The sequence below is a fragment of the Silurus meridionalis genome, chromosome 17, assembly GCF_014805685.1.
Source record: "Silurus meridionalis isolate SWU-2019-XX chromosome 17, ASM1480568v1, whole genome shotgun sequence".
In the NCBI taxonomy this organism is placed as follows: Eukaryota; Metazoa; Chordata; class Actinopteri; order Siluriformes; family Siluridae; genus Silurus; species Silurus meridionalis.
In genome coordinates, this window is record NC_060900.1 from 11,333,821 (window position 1) to 11,357,175 (window position 23,355).

Here is a 23,355-nt window from a genome sequence, read left to right on the forward strand (position 1 = left end):
CTGAGAATGTGACTTCGCATTTCTGTATTCTGTATTTTTGTACTCTCACAATTAATAGTTATATAGTACGTTACCCACTTTGCACACATGGCATCATACATGGCAGCATGCTAAGCCACTGGAATTAATCTTGCACCTCCCAGTGCATTTCACTCTGCACAGCTCTTTGTCTCCCCAACTCATTCCCTATGTTTTTCATGTTCTCTCCTCACATCCTTATGCTCATGTACTCACTGAGAAACTATGATAATATAAGAAAAATCCTTGAGAGCAACTACAAGAAAATACTTACACATGGTGAGAATGGGTATGTGTGTGTGGTCACCTGTGTGTGCAAAAATAAAAATGACAGTGTGGATGTGGCAGGAATAAAATGCTAAAAAAAAAAAAGCCAAATTTAAGGGGAATCAGAACAAATGTACAAACCCTAAATGACACACAGACGGGATTGAAATTGAAATGTACGCAGATAATGGTAACCAAAGTTTGGGGATTTTTCCAAAGTTAAGTGTTCGGGCAAATTAAGGTAAAGGCACATTGTGTATATATACTACACTGATCATTTTGCCATTGATTTTAAAACTAACTTTGACATGTCATGAGTATGCACTATAGTTGGTTGTGGCTATATTGTAATAAACTCTATCTTGCTTTTTCTCATCCACATTTTCTTTTTTTTTTTTGCAATTTTTTTTTTCCAATCAACATTGGAGCAAAAGTCAGTACAAAAAGAACCAGCTACTGCTGTGTCAATTTTTTGCTTCATGTTCCACTACTTTTGGATGGGGTTGTGTTCGTCTGGTATGTGCATTATTTAATTAACCAATTCATTTCTTTTGAATAAACAATTACTGAATTAAAATTATTCTGCACAATGTAAAGCGATTAACAAGTGTTCTAATAAATCACAGTGGAAGAATGGTACTGGATAATCCATTCAATTTCTTATAGGGTGATGAACGTGAAGCTGGAAGTTGAAGGCATGATGATAAATGTCATCAGTGCTTATGCTCCACAAGTGGGTTATGAGCTGGAGGAGAAGGAATAATTCTGGAGTGAGTTGGATGAAGTGGTAGAAGGTGTACCTAGGAATGAAAGATTGGTGATTGGGGCAGATTTCAATGGGTATGTAGGTACGTGTTTACTGTTAGGAATGTTGTTCCACATCAATATAATTGCCTTATAGACTTATTTGTTATGACACTTCTCAAACTGCTTTCAGTATCATATTATTTATACAATGATGTATATTCAGGTAATCTAAATGTGTGAATGACTCCAGTATCACAGTATCATTTTGCAGCTGCTCTGATTTCTAGTGAAAACCTGTTGAAACTGCATTTTATACAACCCCGATTCCAAAAAATGTTGGGACACTGTAAAATGGAATGCACTGATTTGCAAATCTTACAAACCTATATATTTTTTTTTACAACATAACAGAAATCATATCAAATGCTTAAATATACCATTTTTGGGGAAAAAAATTGATGGCTGCAACACATCTTTAAAAAGTTGGGACAGGGCAACAAAAGACTGGAAAAGTAAGTATTAGTAAAACGAAATAGCTGCAGGAACAGGTTGCAACTTATAAGGTTACTTGGCAACAGGCCAGTAACATGACTGGATGTGGTGAAGGAAGACATGCAGGTAGTTGGGTTGAAAGATAGAATATCTTACAAAGGCAGAGTCTCTCAGAAGTAAAGATCTTCACCAATCTGTGAAAAACTGCATCTACAAATTGTGGAACAAGTTCCGAATAATGTTTCTTAACATAAAATTGTAAAGCTCTTATCATCAAACATCTACTGTGAATAAAATGTGGGGTCATGCGAATTGGAATTAAGGTTGTAGATCCAGACCATTTTTGCATAATCAAGTGGCATCTTTCTTTCGGCTTCTCCCATTAGGGGTCGCCACAGCGGATCATCGGCATGTTTGATTTGGCACATGTTTTTACGCTGGATGCCCTTCCTAACGCAACCCTCCCCATTTATCTGGGCTTGGGACCGGCACTAAGAGTGCACTGGCTTGTGCAACCCTAATGGCTGGGGTCGGTTCCCTGACCGGGGATCGAACCTGGGCCGCAGCGGTGAGAGAGATGTATCCTAACCACTAGACCACAAGGGATCCTCATAAAATAGCCAAATCTATATGTGGTTGTTAGATTCTACCCCTACACATATTTTTTTGTAAAACACAAAAGTTTTGTAAATGAAAATTACTTATTAATTATATTAATTAGTTATAGAGTTGACCAATAATGCAGTAATACTACTTCTTCTTTTGGCTGCTCCCATTAGGGGTCTCCACAGCGGATCATCCATCTCCATACTACTTTGTCCTCTACATCTGCCTCTTTCAAACCAACTACCTGCATGTCTTCCTTCACCACATCCATAACCCTCCTTTTTTGCTCTTTTCCTCCTTCCTGGTGGCTCCATCCTCAGCATTCTCCTACCGATATACCCCATGTCCCTCCTCTACACATGTCCAAACCATCTCAATCAGGCCTCTCTCACTTTGTCCCCAAAGCGTCCTACATGTGCTGTCCCTCTAATAAACTTGTATCTAATCCTGTCCATCCTCGTCACTCCCAATGAAAATCCTCAACATTTTCAGCACAGCCACCTCCAGCTCCACCTCCTGTCTTTTATGTAATGCTACTGTCTCTAAACCATACAACATAGCAGGTCACACGACAGTCCTATAAACTTTCCCTTTCACTCTTGCAGACATCCTTCTGTCACAAATCACTCCTGCCTCTTTTCTCCACCCACTCCAGCCTGCCTGCACTCTTTTCCTCACTTTTCTAACACACTCTCCATTACTTTGAACTTTTGACCCAAGGTACCCACTTTCATCACCTCTTCTCCCTGCAACCGCACCACTCCACTGCCCTTTTAACCTACTCCTACTGACTTTAATTAATGCAGTACTACAAGTGTGTAAAATATATGTATAATTTTTTTGTTTAGTTTCAGGAAAATATTGAATGAAATTAAATATTTACATTTAAAAATAAAAATAATACAACCAACTTTGGTTTTGTGCTCTTTTGGTGAAAACAACAATTCTAAAAGTAAAGAAATCTTTATTGTAGCATCAAATAAAAAGCAGATTAAACAAACACTCCTATTAACATCCCAATAACACAAAGACTAACTAAGAAGCTAGCAGATCATTTTCTGTCAATACACAAATCAATCAATCAAATAAAAATGCATTTGAAGAATTTCTATGAAATTTCAGGTTACTCCCAGTGGCAGGAGGCCAATCAGAACTTGGCCAATCATATCTGAAGTTAAAGCCTGGAAAGAGAAATGGGATAATTCCAGGAGAGTGAGGACTGAAAGAAGAATAAGATGGTGAAAACTGAAGGAGGAAGACGGTAGTATGAGATTCAGGAAAGAAGTCAGACAAGGGGCTAGGTGGAGGTAAACAGGTTTAAGGTGGAGGTGGGACTGCATCAAGTATTGGCTCTGAGCCCTTTCCTGTTTGCAGTGGTGATGGACAGGTTGGTGGACAAGGTCAGACAGGAGTCTCCATTGACTATGATGTTTGCAGATGATATTGTAATTTGTAGGCAAGAGTAGGGAGCAGGTTGAGATGAGCATAATGAGGTGGAGGTATAAGCTGGATCGAAGAGGTGTGGAGTTGTGCAATTGCAGGGAGAAGAGGTGGTGAAGGTGGATGAGTTTAAGTACCTGGGGGCAACAGTGCAAAATAATGGGGAATGTGTTAGAGAGGTGAAGAGTTTATGGGACTCTGGTGAGACCTGTTGTATGGCTCAGAATGTTGTATGGCTCAGATATAGTGGCATTGACAAAAGACAGGAGGCATAGCCTGAGGTGGCAGAGTTGAAGATGCTGAGATCTTCATTGGGAGTGATGAGGATGTCCAGAATAAAAAACGATTATATTAGATGGACCAGGCATGTAGGTAATTTTGGAGACAAAGCGAGAGAGGCACGATTGAGATGATGTGATTGGTAAAAGAATGCTAAGGATAGATGTGGTAAGGGAAGACTCTGAGCAGACACAGTTGCAGAGTGGCTTTCACTCCTTTTTCTTGCAGCTCAAATTGTGAAATAACCAACAGATAATAACTTATTAATAAATAGTACATAATTCTCCCAGGTATTTAGACTTATAAAGTAGGCTTTGGAATTGTAATATTGCTTTAGTTTAGTTTAGTTGTAAAGTAGCAGCAAGTTAGTTTACCTAAGCAAAACTGAAATTATCTTTTCTATCACTTGACATAAAAATTTAACTTTACCAAAATGAAGCAGCTTTCAGTCATGGGTGAGAAAGAAGTCAGTCAGCATGTCCTACGGCCTCTTAGGGGGCACATCCCATACAGCAATGTATGACAGCACGACAAAATGTCTCCTCTTTTCTTATATCATACCCAGTTTAAAAACATGTTTTTCTGGCCTTCGTTGTCTACTGTTTTACACCTCTCATCTACTAATGTACTTATTTTGATTATATACTTTAATGCATAAAGCTCACATATTGCTTGGTACAAAAGTGAAAGTCCTTCCATATGCTTATTGCCCTACATGAGCTTGATTATATTTCATAACTAAGTGTGTCTAAATAAAGGACTTAGACCACCACTACTGAGATTAATAATACTGAAATAAAGACTGAATACTAAGTAATGCTAGATGATTTTTTTTATAAGCTGTTATAATTCAAAGCAAAGCTGGCCTAAGCTAATTTTCTTAAAAATTTCTCTACAGCAGGTAGTTTGAAAGAGGCAGATGGAGATGACAGAGATGCATGATCTGTTGTGGCGGCCCCTTACGGGAGCAGCCGAAAGAAGAGGAAGACAGTCTAGCCCAGGGGTCACCAACATGTTGCACGCAGGCACCAGGTTGCCCGCAAGGAACACGAGTCGCCACGTGGGCCTTTTCTAAAAATAGGTCACTATAGCGCCACTTGGCAGTGAGCTGCATCTAATTTCTTTTATTAAAATATAGATGACTAGATATAGATGAATATCATTAACTATTAATAATAACATATAATTAAAGGTAAATTGAGACAATTTATTTCAGAAGTGTGTATCAAACTGGTAGCCCTTCACATTAATCGGTACCCAAGAAGTAGTTTTCCGTTTCAAAAATATTGGTGACCCCTGGTCTAGCCCATCCACTAATGACAAAGAGAGAAAGTATCCATGCAAACTAGAGGTGCTAATTTTAATTTTATTCCGGTGACTAAAATCTTTTGAATTTTGTTAACCAAAATGATTACTGATGCATTTGGTGACTCTTTCCTATTTCCAAAACTTACATCAGTGCAAACAATCTAATCTTAATCACAAATAATAAGGTCACAAATAATACAGTGGAACCCGGTTATGTCGATGTCCTAGGGCAGGGGTATTCAATTAAAATTCAAAGAGGTCGAGTTACTAAAATTTTCTCCCAGCAAAGGTCCGAATCTTATGTTGTCACTTAAAATAGTGTACCCTCATGTTAATAAAATCAATAACGCACATACATTTCTATATAATTTATTGTTAAATTTCAAGTGTTTTCAAAGTACTATGCTTTTAACATACCGAAAAGTCTGAACTTGTATGGCACTTGAATGGAAAACAATACTGTAGTTGTCTTTACTACATGTCAAGTAACAGACACTGAAATTATTCTGAATAAAATAAATAAAAAGTGCAAACACAGCTTTGAGCAGCCTGAACTTAGGGCCTATTTCAAGTAATGTAAAACATTCAAAATCTTTTGAATAAAATAAAAGTGCTTTTAATCTTCAAGAAAAAAAATAAACAAAAGACATTTGAGCTGCCACCTTTTTAAAACATGAACTACATTTTAAATAAAATAACACAGGAAACTTAGGCGAATGCCTTTTTGTTTACCGTCAAGTAAAGTTTCTGCAGCCGCATTTAAGCACTCCTTTACAACTGTCACATCGCTGAATGCTTTCTTGTGTTGCGCCAAAATCCACGCGATCTTTAACGAACACTCATTTGCACGTTGCTGCCCTGTAAATGCATGCGTGATGACACGAGTAGACCTGTCATACTGTGCTTTCAATTCGATAATTTTACTTGCCCTCACTGCGGACTTCTGCGGGTACATTTCCTCAAACGACCCGTGTTTGGTCTCATAGTGACGCTTAACGCCACATTTTCACAGCATATGAGACACAAAGGTTTATAACTGGCTGCAGGCAGAATAAACATGTATTTGTCCGTCCATTCATTTTTAAAAGTTCGGTTTTCAGCATCTACTTTTTTTAATTTTTGAGCAAGCCATTTTCTTTTATCTCCTCTCTATTTCTCTCTCACACTCGCTGTTGCTGAAAGGTAAACAATCGATTTGATTGGCTTGGCTATTGATGACGCTCCTGTCGTAATTACTAGATTAGCTGCGCATGAACAAATGATTGATATTTTTATTAATATCAAAGATTTTAACGGGTCCGGGCAGACTCGTCACTCGGTCCGGACCCGGACCGCGGTCCGCCATTTGATGATGCCCGTCCTAGGGGGTCGCCAAAAAGCATCGAGGTAACCGATGATAGAGATAAACGAAAATCAAAATGGTGGCAATATATTAACGTGCTTGAAATTTCTTTATGTACATGATGTGTGGTAATAAATGAGAATGTGCATGCACGTGTTTTTGAAGGGGTTCTTTACACAACATTGTTGCCGCGATTTGTTTGATGAAGGCATGCTATAAAAATACGTACAGTACATGTTTATCTGTCAGGAATCCACCTGCCACACCCCCTTCGGCCCCCTTCAGCGTGTCAGGTGTTTTCTCGGCCGCTTTCTCTGAAGCTCTCGAGAAAGCTTTCTTCCACACTCTCACCGTCCGTTATTGTTGGTATATGTTGGTTCACGCCGGTCGTTGTTATCGCATTACGCGTATCCCGCACGTGTCTTCCCACCGGCACTCTCTCAACGGCTGCTCTTTTCTTCCCAAAGCGCATTGCGGACCCCCCCCCCCATCCATCCTGCCGGTGTTCATTCTATGATTTTGCTGGTCATCCCACGTTCTCCCGTGTGCTGTTCAGCGCCACGCTTCTACTTTCGCCTCCCGTTCATCGCATAACATTTAACAACAAAAGGCATATGTGCACTTACTAACAGCAGAGATTCACCAGTATACAATACAACACCTGTAGCAGCTGTAAGCCTTGATTTTTCCGCCACTTCCGCGAGTTCTTCTGCGGCTGCACCGAGATAACCGACGTTAAATGGCACATTTTTTCCCCCCTTGTGCTCGAGATATCCGATAAAAAATGCTTAGACAAAGTGAGAATTTGGCGGTTCCACTTCAAAAACGTCGACTTAATAGGGTTGTCGAGGTAACCGAGGGCGAGATAACCGGGTTCCACTGTATTATGAAATGTAATTTAAGGGAGCAATAAATAAATAATACATACATGCACCAGTCTTGCTTGTTTTCAAAAAGCTTTAAGCAAAATGTTGGTTGTGGATTTTAATAGTCAAATAGAATTTTGCACAGATCTACAATTCACTTTGCAAATTGCATAAAAAGTAGTCGAAATAGTCAGTGTAGAAACTATGGAATAATAATACCAGCTACAATAATACACAGCAGACAACAAAGTTGCATCTCATTTCCTAAATTGTTTAAACGTTGACACATTCTTTGTCCTGTTCATAAGTAACAGTTTGTTGCTAATGTACTTATCCTTACAGCAATCAAGCACATTAAAAAAAGAATGGTAATGGTTAAAATAACAGTAGCTTTAAAAAAAAAAAATAAAAGTAACTTTAAGTAAACATAATAAAAACCTAGTTTTTTTTTTTATCCAAATAATTAAAAAGACAGATATTATATCCACTGCATACTTTTCTTATTTCTGTACAACCCCACAACCAGAAGCTACGATTCCTTGTATTATGTCAATGAAAATTCTTTTTTTTTTTTATTCACTGCGTTCTTTTGGCTCTTTGTATTTCATGTGGATGTAGTCAAATATGTCCTTCTCACTATCCACCATTAGGGGCTCTCCAGGCACACCTGAAACACAACACAGAGGCAAAAATATATTTGCACATTTTGTTTAAATATACAGTGTCATTAAAAGTATTCAGACATGTGAACAATTATTCAACTATTTCTGTCTCCTGTATATATATATAATCCAATTCTATTGAATATAAATTTTAATCGCGAGATTATATTATATATATATATATATATATATATATATATATATATATATATATATATATATATATATATATATACACACACAGTACAGACCAAAAGTTTGGACACACCTGTTTAGAAAAATGACTATGAAAATTGTAGAGTCACACTGAAGGCATCAAAACTATGAATTAACACATGTGGAATTATATACATGTGTGAAACAACTGAAAATATGTCATATTGTAGGTTCTTCAAAGTAGCCACCTTTTGCTTAGATTACTGCTTTGCACACTCTTGATGCCTACTTTGAAGAACCTACAATATGACATTTTCAGTTAACTTTTTTGTTAAGTTATATAATTCCACGTGTTAATTCATAGTTTTGATGCCTTCAGTGTGACTCTACAATTTTCATAGTCATGAAAATAAAGAAAACTCTTTGAATGAGCAGGTGTGTCCAAACTTTTGGTCTGTACTGTGTATATAATACAGTGGAACCCGGTTATGTCGATGTCCTAGGGGGTCGCCAAAAAGGATCGAGGTAACCGATGATCGAGATAAACGAAAATCAAAATGGCGGCAATATATTAACGTGCTTGAAATTTCTTTATGTACATGATGTGCGTTAATAAATGAGAATGTGCATGCATGTGTTTTTGAAGGGTTTTTTTACACAACAGCGTTGCCGCAATTTGTTTGATGAAGGCATGCTATAAAAATACATACAGTACATGTTTATCTGTCAGGAATCCACCTGCAAGGCCTCTTCGGCCCCCTTCAGCGTGGCAGGTGCTTTCTCGGCCGCTTTCTCTGAAGCTCCGGGCTTCAATCGGGCACATATGGTGCTCGTTTAGCATCATCACCAGCTCCTATTTAAACTTCCACACTCTCACTGTCCGTTATTGTTGGTATATGTTGGTTCACGGCGGTCGTTGTTATCGCGCATGCGTATCCCGGTACATGCCTTCCCACCGGCACTCTCTCAACGGCTGCGCTTTTCTTCCCAAAGCGCATCGCGGATTCTGCCAGTGTTCTTCTACTTTCGCCTCCCGTTCATCGCATAACATTTAACAACAAAATGCATATGTGCACTAACTAACAGCAGAGATTCACCAGTATACAATACAACACCTGGAGCAGCTGTAAGCCTTGATTTTTCCGCCACTTTCACGAGTTCTTCTGCGGCTGCACCGAGATAACCGACGTTAAATGGCAAATTTTTCCCCCCCTTGTGCTCGAGATATTAGGGTTCGGCGACATAAAAAAGTCGACATAACCGATAAAAAATGCTAAGAAAAAGCGAAAATTTGGCGGTTCCACTTCAAAAACGTCGACTTAATAGGGTGGTCGAGGTAACCGAGGGCGAGATAACCGGGTTCCACTGTATATATAAACTTTTGGTGTGTACTGTATATAAAATATATATACAGTACACACCAAAAGTTTGGACACACAAGGTGTGTACTGTGTAATGTATATATATAGAATAATAATAGAATTGGATTAAATATAAATTTTAATCGTGAGACATATACATATATATATATATATATATATATATACACACACACACATACAATTTTTTTTTTAGATTATGTCTCTCACAGTGGACATGCCGCCCTTCTTGACAATTTCAGACCCCTCCATGATTTCTGAGTGGGAGAACTTGCAAAATAGCAGGGTGTTCAAATACTTATTTTCCTCATGGTACTATATATGTATTATATACTATTTATAATCACTATTAATACTTTCCAAATTTTTTATAATCTAATCTACATAGGCATGGACAAATATGAATGCTTTATGCAAATGCATGTTTATTATTAAATGTTAATGAAATTATTAAATGTTTTGAAAGTAATTGTTTTTATAATTACATAATTCTTCAGGACACCAAACTGAACTTTTGCTATGTTTCCACAGGATGGTTTTAATTGCCTTATGTGTGCAGCATGGCACTTTTTTGGTTTGGGGAATAGAGATTTAAGTCTCTGATTTATTACCACAGTAGTTTGCAGTATCGAAATTCTTGAGAATGCTACCCACCAATAAAGAAGAATCATGGCGGATTTTGGTTCTTTATTTAAAACTTGGCACATCAGTAAAACAAATCTTTAGAGATTAAAAACAATATTTAGTTGGAGATTATATATTTTTTTTATATCCGAGTGAGGAAAGGATGAAGGTTGAAATCTCTTATTTATTAAAATTTTAAATAAAAAGTCAAACAGAAATGCGTGCTGCGTTAATCACATGTTAATAAAGTTAGTGCCATTAAAATGAATTTGCGGTAACGTGTGTACCCTAAGTGAACATGTGAAACTGTTATGAAATATTAATATTTTATGTGAGCACCATTGTTCCCCTTCAGGAACTCGAGCTGTGTCGAAACGCTATGGGAACGCTCCTGCGTTGTCCACGCTCTGAACCACGTATGAAATCTAGCCAATCGGCAACCCGTGACGTCATAGACAGGTGACGTCGCGTAAACCAGGAAGCTACAAGATGGCTGTGCGGTGGTAGCGAAATTAGCTTCTGTTATCTGTGCAGTCATGAGCTTAAATGAAGGCAGAATTCCGTCAGTGTTGGGGTTACAACACTTTCTCCTAGTCCTGAGAGATTGCCATGTGTTGGGCCGCACGGACAATACGGCGGTGGTCTCGTACATCAACCACCAAAGGGGCCTCCGGTCTCACCCCTTGCAAACGACTGGCGCGGGAGGTCCTCTTGTGGTCCTTGGATGTCTGAGGTAGACGGATGTCTGAGGATGTCTGGGTAGACACCCATTGGTGACATTTCCTTCACGGCGGATGGAGACTCAGAGTGTCTGTCTGGGACTTGGCAGTTGCCTCGTCCCGCCTGGAGTGCTCCCACACGATGTGTTGTGTTACAGGCATTATGCCCTCCTCTGTCTATAGCCCCCGACCAGGGGTTACAAGGCCCGGCTGTGACCAGTGTGAGCACTGGATGCTTATCTCCACAGGACGAGTCCTTGGAGGCGGTCGGTGCAGCTGTTCGTCTGCTGTGGCCTTAATAGGGTGGGTCTTCTGGCCGATGGGCAGACGTTAAGCAGGTGGGTAGCGGATGCCATCCTTTCAGCTGCGAGTCCTGGTCCCTGCTCCGATCGGGGTCAGGGCTTGCTCCACCGGAGTGTGGCGGCCTCTACGGCCGGGTCCGCTGGAGTGTCACTCCGGGACATCTGTGATGCTGCAGGTTGGTCCACCCCGCTGACCTTTGTCAGGTTCTATGGCCTTGACCTCAGAGCCACCCCGGGCTCCTCTGTCCTACGTGCTGGTGCCGAGGCCCTCACTCTCTCTGCAGGGTCTGGTCAGTGTGGCGTGATTGGACACTCGTTCCCATAGCGTTTCGACGCAGCTAGAGTTCATGAAGGGGAACGTCTCTAGGTTACGGACGTAACCCTAGTTCCCTGAGGGAACGAGACGCTGCGTCTCCATGCCACACTCCCTGCACCCCGGGCGGCGCTTACCTTCTCTCTTTGCAGAAGCTAATGTCGCTACCACCGCACAGCCATCTTGTAGCTTCCTGGTTTATGCGACGTCGCCTGTCTATGATGTCACGGCTTGCCGTTTAGCTAGATTTCACACGTGGTTCAGAGCGTGGGAAACGCAGGGGCGTTCCTATAGCGTTTCGATGCAGCGTCTTGTTCCCTCGTGGAACTAGGGTTACGTCCATAACCTAGAGACGTTATCTAGCACTGCTTCAATCCTCCTGGGCATGGAACTTTGGACACAGTTCATGTACACTTAGTGTTTTCTCTCTTTTGTTGCCAACTATTTTGACAATAATGTCTGTATTTTGAGTTATTTTTAGAGGACGGAAAAAATGTTATGCTATGTAAGCTGCACATTGACTACTCTAAAATATACCCAAGTTTCATTTCTGTACTATTGTCCCTTGAGAAGATATACTTAAATGTTTGCTGAAATGTGAGGGGTGTACTCATTTTTATGAGAAACACACACACACACACACACACACACACACACACACACACACACACACACACACACACACACACACACACACACACAGGCCTGCATTAATGTTTAGTCAAGCCACCACTTGTTGCATTAAGTCTTAGGGACAAAGTGACTTTCACCTATTCTTCTCCGCAGACTTGCTGCAGGTTGTATAGGTTGGTTGGGTGATGCTTGAGGACATTTTTTAATGTATTTTTTCAAATACTGCCACAGATTCTAAATTGGATTGAGGAATTGAGAATTGAGGCCACTGTGGGACATTTCCCTATATTTTTTGTTTCATCCAATTTTCCCTTTAATTTCCTTACTAATATATGTAAAACTAAAAGATTTAAAAACTTTATATATTAAACTTTAAGTGCAAAGAAAAAAAAAGGTTAATATCGGCCATTGGAATAGGCAGCAATTGAAACAGTCTGAAGTATTAATATTTTCTTACCCGTGACTCCTAGTGGACGAATAGTGTACTCATTAAGGGTGAAGCCTTTCTCAAGAGCATGGGTTCTCATATTCTTATTAAATATATCACTTCCAGTAAAGTACAACACACCACAGAAATACTGATCTTTAGGAATGAGTCTGTAGATAAAGATAAAGAGAATATTCAGTGTATTCAAACTTAAACCAAAAAAGTGAGTCCACTTTTAACATTATTAAATTAAGTATTCAATTTCTTTCAATTTCCTACTGAAATTATTCAAACAGCAAATACTTATTTTAACAGTTACTGAATATAAAATGTTAATATTATAATAGAAAAATAATTATGTGCCATTTACAAAGCACCAGATGAAAATGTTTTTGAAGCTTTTTATTCCTAAGCCCTCCACCATATTAGGTTTGAGTTGACTTTGATCACTCAAATACTGTATGTAATAACTCCGACATGTAAATGTAAATATGGTGGATTATACCAAACCCAATTCGAAAAATGTTGGGACAATGTAAAATTTAAATAAAAACAGTGAAACAATGATATTAAAATCTAATAACCCCCGTAATTTATTTACAATAGAACATAAGAATTGACCCTTCTTAAAAAGCTTGACTGACAGGCATTCTTATCATGCCGGCATGGCTTGTCAGGTATACGAAGGGTTATGAACTGTGCAAACCATGCAAGGCTTTGGAAATTCAAATGCAAAAGTAATTTAAATTCCTTTTGAGTTTTGGCAGGCTTCACATGCGACACAGAGAAAGTGAAAAAGCTAATACTGTCATTAATATTGATATTTAAATATGACATGGTCATAACTCAAAAGACATGGAAAATACAGTTGCAAATGGACTTTGCCTTTCCATTTGAAATTTGGCAGACACTGTTCCTTTGTCAAAGCAAAAATGCAAACGGTAATGCAAGATTTGCAATTGCTTTTGGATTGTCACAATGTATGTGTCCACATATGGGAAGCACAACTGCAAATACAATTTGCAATTCCTTTTGAATTTTGTCCGGAATATCCTTCTATAATATGTATTAATTAGATTTGCAAATCATTGAATTGATTTTATTAACATTTTGCACATCGTCCCAACTTCTTTTGGAATTTGGGTTGTAATTTACACCACAGGATTCTTATTTCTGCCACTAAAAATATGGCTTAAATATTCAATGCTTAATTAATAATTATTAATTATGCTGTAGTAAATATGAAAGGTTCTTAGTAGAGGACACCAACCTGATATCAATACGGCGGTGATCATAATCCTTCATGTCCTCAGCTTTTCTTTGTAGCTGGCATACACCCTAAGGAAAGACAAGCACAGAATTTTTTTAGAAAGAAAAGGAAAGAAAATTAAAAAAAAATTTTTAAACAATTGACTACTCGCACCATGAATTTTGTATCTCCTTTGGACAAAGTATCAGTGATGAAACCAATAGACTCAAGGTGCACCACAACTGCATGGAGTAACTTGGGCTAGAAGAGAAGGGAATAAAAAGGTGAAAAATATGTGCACAAGACATTTCTCACCGCCTTGGTATTTTTCCACATACCATGTTACAACCTACCTAATCATACACTCATGTGGCAGCAAGACAGTTCATAAAATAATGCCGATACAGGTCAGTAGCTTATAGTTCACATAAAACATAAAAATGGAAAAAAGTGTGCTCTCTGTGACTTTAACCATTGTATAATTGGTGCCAAATTGGCTGGATTAAGTATTTCAGAAACTGATGATCTTTTTTCTAACACAACAGACCCTAGACTTTACACAGAATAGTGCAAACAATACAGTTAGAATTAAGTTAGAATTTATAGCCTGTCAGTTTAGACCATTCTGGCCATTCTTTTCTTAGGTTCTCATCAACAAGGTATTTTAGTATTTACTCACCATTCTGAATAAACTCCAAAAACTTGTGTGAAAATCAAAGGATTTTATTTTAACATTTTGTTTTACAGCCTTAGTCCAAAATGGATAAAATTTATTATTTTCCTCAAAATTCTACAAACAATACACCATAGTGACAATGCGAAAGAAGTATGTTTGACATCTTTGCAAATTTATAAAAAAAATAAAATAAAAAAATTACTCAAGCACCTTTGGCACCAATTATAGCCTTAAGTCTTTTTGAGTATGATGCATAGCTATTTTTGGGCAGCTTGCAGAACCTCTCAATCTCCATCAGGTTGGATGGGGTGTACAGCCATTTTCAAATCTCTCCAAAGATGTTCAATCGTGTTCAAGTCTAGACTCTGGTTGGGCCACTCAAAGACATTCACAGGGTTATCCCATAGCCACTTCTTTATCTTTTTCCTGTTGGAAGATAACCCTTCACCTCCCTGACTAAGGCCCTTCTTCCTCCAATCACTCAGTTTGGCCGGGTGGCCCACTGTCAGAAGAGTACCGTATTTTCCGGACTATAAGCCGCTACTTTTTTCCCAGGCTTTGAACCCCGCGGCTTAAACAATAAAGCTGCTAATTTATGGATTTTCCCTGGGTTTTTCCCGGTTTCACAAGCTTCAAGCCAAAAAACTGAGACCCATAACATTAGACCAATGAAATTGCAGAACGGGTTAAGGTAAACCAATGAAACTCTCTATATTAAATCAGATGTGCTCCCACTGAATCGGCCCGCACCACATCATAAATATGGATGATGTTCCTCTGACGTTTGACCTGCCGCTCACTCGGACTGTCTACAGGAAATGCGAATCATTCGTCATGCTGAAAACAACTGGGCATGAAAAAAACGCACTTCACCTGTGTTCTGAGCTGCACGGCATGGGAGAAAAGATTCACAGATGGTGATTTTTAAACGCACGATGATGCCAAAAGAAAAACTCTCGAGAGAAATAGTTGTGAAAGGAAGGATGAAGACAGTGAACAATTACTTTCTTGGTAGGCTACTGTTTAGATACAAGCCGTTGTAACACGTTGTATCAGGGTCAAGGGATAGCTCGCTAACTCCAGTTGCAACAGAAATCACAGACAGGTTTCCAAAACTCGTGCTTTTTTTAATTTTCTTGGCAACAGCGTTACGGGTTAGTCAAAGAAACTTAGAAATGAGCATCAGAAAATAATAAAGGACATATTCCTCGGCCTTGCACACATGCAGTTATACCGGAAAAATGTGGCGGCAGGCTATTCACAAAATGCCGCTCTGCTCTTAAAGGAGCCACAACATATTTTACCCGTTACACTGTGTAACAGACACTGTCTTTCGTTAAAGCCTGTGTAAAGTTCATTAGTTTCAGTGTAGACACCTGCAGCTTATAGACAGGTGCGGCTTTTTTATGTTCAAAATAAAAATCTTTGTAAAATTCAGTGGGTGCGGCTTATATTTGGGTGCGCTTAATAGTCCGGAAATTACGGTACTGGTAGAGCCAAACTTCTTCCATTTACAGATGATTAAGGCTGCTGTGCTCATCGGGACCTTTAATGCTGCAGAAATGTTCTGTACCCTTTCCCAGACCTGTGCCTTGATATAATCCTGTCTTGAAAGTCTACAGACAATTTCTTGGCTTGGTTTGTGCTCCGACATGCACTGTTAACTGCGGGACCTTATTAGGTGTGTGCCTTTTCAAATCATGTCCAATCAACTGAATTTACCACAGGTAGACTCCAATCAAGTTGTGGAAACAGTGAAAGAGAATCAGTGGAAACAGGATGTACCTGAGCTGTGAAGGCTGTGAATACTTATGTAGATATGACAATTTTCAGTTTCTTATTTTAAATAAATTTGCAAAGATAAAAAAAAAAAACTTCTTTTATGTTGTCATTATGGGGTATTGTTTTTAGCATTTCGAGGAAAGTAATGAATTCTGAAAGATTTTATCCATTATGGAAAAAAGCTGTAACATAAAATATAGAAAAAGTGAAGCGCTGTGAATACTTCCCAGATGCACTGTATGTGTCAGAGTTCCCAGAGATACAAAAATTAAAACTAACTAACTAAAACTAATAAAATTCCACATGCCTTTATAGAATAGAATAGCCTTTATTTGTCACATACACATTACAGCACAGTGAAATGTTGTTCTTCGCATATCCCAGCTTGCTTGAAAGCTGGGGTCAGAGCGCAGGGTCAGCCATGATACGGCGCCCCTGGAGCACAGAGGATTAAGGGCCTTGATCAAGGGCCCAAGAGTGGCAGCTTGGCGAGACCGGGGCTTGAACTCCCGACCTTCTGATCAGTAATCCAGCCCCTTAACAACTGGAGCTACCATTTCCCCCCTTTACTAGGCTTCACTCTTTTAAACCAGCTGCATGCTTTCACAAGAGTCTTTAAAGTGTAAATAAATAAAAAAATTACCAATGTAACATCAAGTACTTACTTGTTTATGGGATTGGGAGGTAAACTCTGGGTGAGTCAGCAGAATATCAATATCACCACTTGACTCTGCTCCTGAAATTGTCAGAGATTATAAGAATTATACAGTAATACCACGGTACTCGTTGGCTGCTTGACTCATCAAATTTGCTATCTATCACGTTATGACTACTGAAAAAGGTTTCGGCACTCATCATATTCTCGGAACACCGCACTGCCCCTTGCAATGAAACTTGTGAGTGCTTCAGGCACTCAGATGCATGTAGAACAGAAGCAAACAGATGCATGTAGTGTCTCCTTTTAGCTCACAAACTGTGCTATAGAGTTCTCTTTAGTGCTTTCTGTGCATTTTAAGCCTAAATCATGAATCCTAAAGTGGTTAAAAATGCTACCAACTACTTCTTGGGGAAACCAGTTTCAGCACACATCACGAGTTCCGGAATGAATTACCGACAAGTACCGAGGTGTTACTGTATGTGATACAATACACAGTGGTTGGAGTAAAGATTATAGTCATTATGTTGTTACTGAGTGGTGATCTAGCAGTTATAATGTATAGTAATGGTGACAGAATTATTAATAATTACAAAGTAGTAAACCTCGTCTGTAGCTGCCACAGATAGTGCCAATGTACTCCTGGTCAATCTGCTCCAACTCTTGTAATATTAAAGCCTGGGGAAAACCACCAAGTAAAATAATATGGCAATACATATAGACTTTCAAAATGCTGAAATTATGAAACTTAATTAACAAACTACCTCCATTTTCTCCATCTCTGAGCGGGGAATTCTCTTCTCAAACTCTTCAAAATATCTTAATAAAGGTAATTAAATTATACTTACATATACATACACACAAATCAATCATCTATATTTTAGACTTAATCTCTGACTGTACACTTACTTTAAGCCAATCTGCTGATGATGGGTCAGTTTATGTTCAATCCTTTTCAGATCTAAAAGCAGGGCAATTAAAAAGCTCTGGCCATAAATTGTAAACAATTAAACAAAAATAAATGTAAATAAATACAGAAGACAAACCATCTAGGGTCTTAACACCTTCATCATAGAACTTTCTAGCAGCAGCTGGGCTACAAAATAAAAGATTTAGACTCAGTAACTGATGAATTAAACAAATTTTGTTATGTAAAAAAAAATATTTACCTACCCTATTCCAGTCACTCTAGTTAAAAAGTTGATGGAGGAACTGGTGTCATCGCTGCGAATCTACATTTGATAAATTAGACACCAATAGTACAACAATTAAAATTTGATTTCTTCCTACTCTTCTGCTCATTGATGCAAACATACCAGCTATAAATATTTGGATAACTGTAAGTAGTCCTGCAAAATTAGCACAAGGACTAAATACCTTTTCCAGTTTACGAAGCTTCCCTGTGGTTAAATACTCATCAATTTTCTCAGCAATCTTTGCACCAACTCCATCCTAAAGGCACAGGATATTTTTGTTTATTACAGCTTGTTTAATAATTCTACATCTATTAAGGTTTATTAAAATTCTCTTTTAAAAAATTTAATTATTATTAAGAGATCAAATTAAAATTTTAATAATAAGGAAACAGTGTTTACTTACCAGTTTCTTGGCTTCTGTGCCACTTTTAATTTTATGTGGGTACTTAGCAATCACAGAAGCAGCTTTTCTATGAACGTATAGTGGGTTACATCTGTTTATTCAAGTATCGCTCTTCAAGTACATATTTACCAGTAATGAACTAATGTTGTTGATTTACCTGTATGCATTGTACTTATGGATGGCCCTGTTTACATTTTTTTCATAATTGGCCAATTCTAAAAAAGAAAAAGTATCCATTCAGAAAAATAGGTAAGGGGAATTAAGGCAACATTAAAGAAAATTTTTAATTTTTATTTTATTTTTTCTTTACATCCACACACAATATTTACTGTATGATTTGGTTATAACATGCATATTTGACATGTTTTTACAAGTCTGTTCATAAAAGCACTGCACCTTTAGACACAGTATAGGCAGTCTTCAGTGTTTTCAGTGTATTCTTATAGTTCTGTTATTCTTGGCATGCAATAAAATATATGATTTTTTTTTTTTTATGAAATAGACTTATCGGTCTTAAGGTGTCAACAGGTTTCTGAAATACAGCCCATTTGGCACCAACAACCATAGCGTGGTCGTGGTTCACATTTTTTCATTCTAATCATTGAGGTGAAGATTAACTTAAGCACGACCTGTAAAAACTTACATTTCACATTTACTATTTTGGGATAGCCCTATCAAAACATCTAAAATTTTCACACAGAAAAGTTAACTAAACCGCAGCTACCCAAGCAGATGTGGCTTTTTAAAGGTGGAGCAAATCTTAACATACTTAATAAATGTAATTAGTCTGCAGTGTCATTTAAATGCACAGAACCGAAGCAACATAAGCAAATCAGCGCATAAAATTAGCTATGCGTACATTTAACTACACAGCTAGCTGTGCCTTTTGTTTGGACTGTCAAGCAACCCAAAACTTACCAATAAGAAAGTCTGTGATGCCTTCATTTAAAGTTTCTTGCGGTGCTTTCCGTTTGCTCATGATTACTGTTGATAAACGCTTCAGTGCCAAAACGCTTAGCAGTATTTCAATTTACTCAAGGTGAGACGAATGACTGAAGAAATAGACAATATCTAAAACAAAGAAATTCGCTGCTGCTGCTGCTACTACCGCAGTAGCTTCTTCTTCTGCTGCTGCTTTGGGCGTTTCATTGCTTTGTTTTGGTACACGGTCTGCCACCTCCTGGAGTGGAGTGCGGATACAGTAAAACCCCGTTTTACGAGCATAATTCGTTCTTGAAAATTGCTCGTAGGTCCATTTGCTCGTACGTTCGAACTGATTTTCCCCATAAGAATAAATGTAAACGTGATTTAATCCGTTCCGAGATCTCATCCGATCGCTTATTTCTGCACTTAAAAAGTATTTGTAGCCTGTTTGAGACGCGCACCACGCTCTTAACCTCCTCGGTTTCCATGGTAATTCTATTTACTTTCGTTTTCAAAGCACCATCACGGATTTTTTTGGGAGACATTTTTCACGATTTCTAGTAAAATAAAAATATATAACTAAAAAAAGTTAAGTTTTTGCTGCACTGAACAACGGGAGCAACCGAGTGATACGTCATCAACTAAGCGACTGATGCGACCCTCCACCGAAAACGGGGAACTGGCAGCATGGGTTTGCTCGTGCCTTCGAAATTTGCTCGTATCTCCGTTTGCTCGTACTATAGGTTGCTCGTACAACAGGGTTTTACTGTATAATAAAGTCTAAAATTAGTCGTTCCTTTTTTTATTTAAGTGAAAATAAAATACTATTGATTGTATCAAGGATGTGCTTTAAATAAGAGCCGTAAAAAATACGTAAATTTAAAAAAAAATTAATAATAATTTTATGGCTCTTATTTATAGCCGCTGTACAGCCTCGCTATATATATATATATATATATATATATATATATATATATACAATGGTGTGAAAAATCTTTGCCCCTTCCTGATTTCTTATTTTTTTGCATGTTTGTCACACTTCAATGTTTCAGATCATCAAACTAATTTAAATCCCAGCCAACATGTCCATGTGGGCCCCACATGGGTTTTATCTGGGTTATATGGGCATCACGTGGGCATGGGGTCAGAGTGGGGACTTTGATGAGCTGAATGTGGGCCCCAGCTTAGACAGGGTTGTGGGCCCCAGTTAGGTTGCCCATTTTGTTTATTCGAGGGCCCTGTATGGGCCACATTTGGGCTATATTTAGCTATATCCCAGCCAACATTGTTATGTGGGCCCCATGTGGGTTTTTGATGGGCTGTCACTTGGGCCCTGCATGGGCAACCCAAAAAGATTTTCAGTCAATACATTGACTTTTTTCAAGTTTAATTTCAAATTTGCTTTCCTCCATTAAATAGAACAGAAATATCTTTTAAATTAGACATGATTCATAGCTTGTCTTAACAATGAGACATTTGAGATGTCATGGCTGGCTCGATTTTTAATGCACTTTGTTGTTACCAGATCGACTTTCTCAGAATAAAATGTAATAAAATTAGAAAGGCACACTGAGTAATGAACAATGCTAAATTCCTAGAGGACTTATCAAATAAAAATGTAAGTTTTGATTACCTATGCATGAAAACTAATCAATACTTTTTCATTTTATGCACAATCAAAGAGGTAACAATGTTGATTGTCCAAACTTTTCCTTTTTTTTTGTTATTGATAAGTTAATCTTATTGTCCCTGCATAGCAAATGCAGGTTGTAGTCACTCAATGCAGCGATGGGCAGAACACTTTTTCCCTTGTGAAAGCTTGTGTTTTAATCAAACTTATCTTAATCCAACAAATTGAACTAATAATTAGTATAGAACCTATTTGATACAATAAAATGAGCTTAATTAAACCTATTTAGCCTATATCTTAATCAAACTCATGTAACCTATTTACTCCAAGTATAATTAAAATAATAGTCTGATACTAATAAATAGATTAAAATAGGGTTTGACTGAAGTTATGCAGGTAAAACATAAACAATGTACAAGGCAGACTTAAGCACGTTTATTGGGGAAAGAGGAGCTTGTAGGCCGTAGTCACTGAAGAAGACATGGGAGAGCAATCAGGATCAGACTCAGGGGAAGATATGGGAGGATAATAATGATTGGGTAATAGAGGGGGGGAATGAGGAGGATAATGAGTATTGGACGAACATGAAGGAAAAGCAGGAGATGATAGATTTAATGCGGGTATGCGAGTCATCATAGTTTTCATTGTCAGTCTGTGTCTCCTGATGACAAACAGCAGGCAGGTCAGACGAGGTCTGTGTGCCCATATCACATGTAAAAGTATGCTACACGACGCGAAGAGGCAGACATGGGTTCTCTGGAACAGCTGGAGTAAAGAGATTTAATAAATTGGACAATTTCAGGTGCGAAGGAGAAGAGTTTAAACTGACGATACTGTCTGCGGAGAATGCTCCTAAGAGCTGTCCCAGAACGTCTAAGAGATGAAGCTGAATAAAAAAGGAAACCAAGAAAACACTATCCAAAGGCAGGCCTGGACAAAGTGGGAAGATCTGCGAAGGGAAAAGAGGCAGGAACAGTGGTCACTGGAGCATGTTTAACTCGACCATGAAAGAGAGAGAAAGAGAGAGAGAGAGAGAGAGAGAGAGAGAGAGAGAGAGAGAGAGAGAGAGAGAGAGAGAGAGAGAGAAGACAGGAAGAGAAGTAAATGGATTATTATGTATCCTTATTGTTGTATGAAAGTTAATGTTACTGTGCAGTTGGGACTCCGGCAAGACTCGCTATAGCAGCATAGTTAAAACCAACCGGAAAAGGTAGGTAGTTTGTAAATGAAAACTTACAGATCATTGGATGAGACACCTGTCATTCACCTGTATATCTTGACTGACAGGTGTCTTGTCCAATGATCTGTAAGTTTACATTCACAAACTATACCTACCTTTTCCGGTTTGTCTGAATCGTTGCACGAAACACATTAATAAATTCGAAAACAGAATGACAAGTCAGACAAACCGAAAAAGGTAGGTATAGTTTGTGAATGGAAACTTATCAATCATTGGACGAGACACCTGTCATCCAAAATATACAGGAAGTACAATATTTTTTTCCCTTTTATTTATTTATTCATTCATTCATTTATTTATTTATTTATTTATTTATTTTAATTAAGCAATTACCCATATACAAACAACATACAAATATACACACATACATAAATAAAATTTATAATAATATTAATAAAATTAAAGTAAAAAAATGATAAAAATAAACAGGGCTATGGTTTATTCTGTAAATCATATTTTTCTATAAAAGACAAAAGATTCATTGCATTTTTCTTTCTAATCACTTTTAGGGCTTTTGTGAAAGAAATAAACCCATTATAAAATCCAAAAAAAAAACGTTGGTTTCAAGTATTTCAAATTTGTATATAAAATTTCCCCATCAGACGTATATTATTAACAAGAAAGTTATCTCTGTTATTGTTTATCACAGTTTGGGTTCCTTGGCGGTCTATGGTTAGGATTTGGTGCTTTCACCGCCACGGCCCAGGTTCAATTCCCGGTCAGGGAACCAAACCCAGCCATTAGGGTTGAACAAACAGTGCCAGTACCAAGCCCAGATAAATGGGTAGGGTTGCGTTAGGAAGGTCATCCAACATAAAACATGTGCCAAATCGTAAAATTTCTTAGATCTTTATGTCATGATATACTGCAGCATCTCCAACATCACTGAATATGAATTTCCTTCCTCAAAGTATCTTTGAATTAATTCCAGTGTTTCCTTGCTTGCCAATGTTTATTTCTGTTATTTTTTAATATTTAAAGGTGTACTAATCCAAATAATATAAAAAAATTTCAAAGTAA

The 23,355-nt window shown here is 38.0% G+C and overlaps 1 protein-coding gene across 1 annotated transcript; it reads right to left on the minus strand.

The window, feature by feature from the left end:
• Positions 1 to 7,468: 7,468 nt before the first annotated feature.
• Positions 7,469 to 19,705, minus strand: polb (polymerase (DNA directed), beta). Its single transcript, XM_046872170.1, has 14 exons — positions 19,460 to 19,705; positions 18,699 to 18,756; positions 18,542 to 18,608; positions 18,320 to 18,394; positions 18,116 to 18,174; positions 17,989 to 18,038; positions 17,852 to 17,903; positions 17,707 to 17,761; positions 17,548 to 17,620; positions 16,953 to 17,023; positions 14,004 to 14,090; positions 13,851 to 13,918; positions 12,611 to 12,750; positions 7,469 to 8,032 (listed from the first exon to the last, which is right to left on the minus strand). The coding sequence occupies exons 1-14, from the start codon at positions 19,518 to 19,520 to the stop codon at positions 7,938 to 7,940; spliced, it is 1,011 nt and encodes a 336-aa protein (XP_046728126.1). The 5' UTR covers positions 19,521 to 19,705; the 3' UTR covers positions 7,469 to 7,937.
• Positions 19,706 to 23,355: the final 3,650 nt, after the last annotated feature.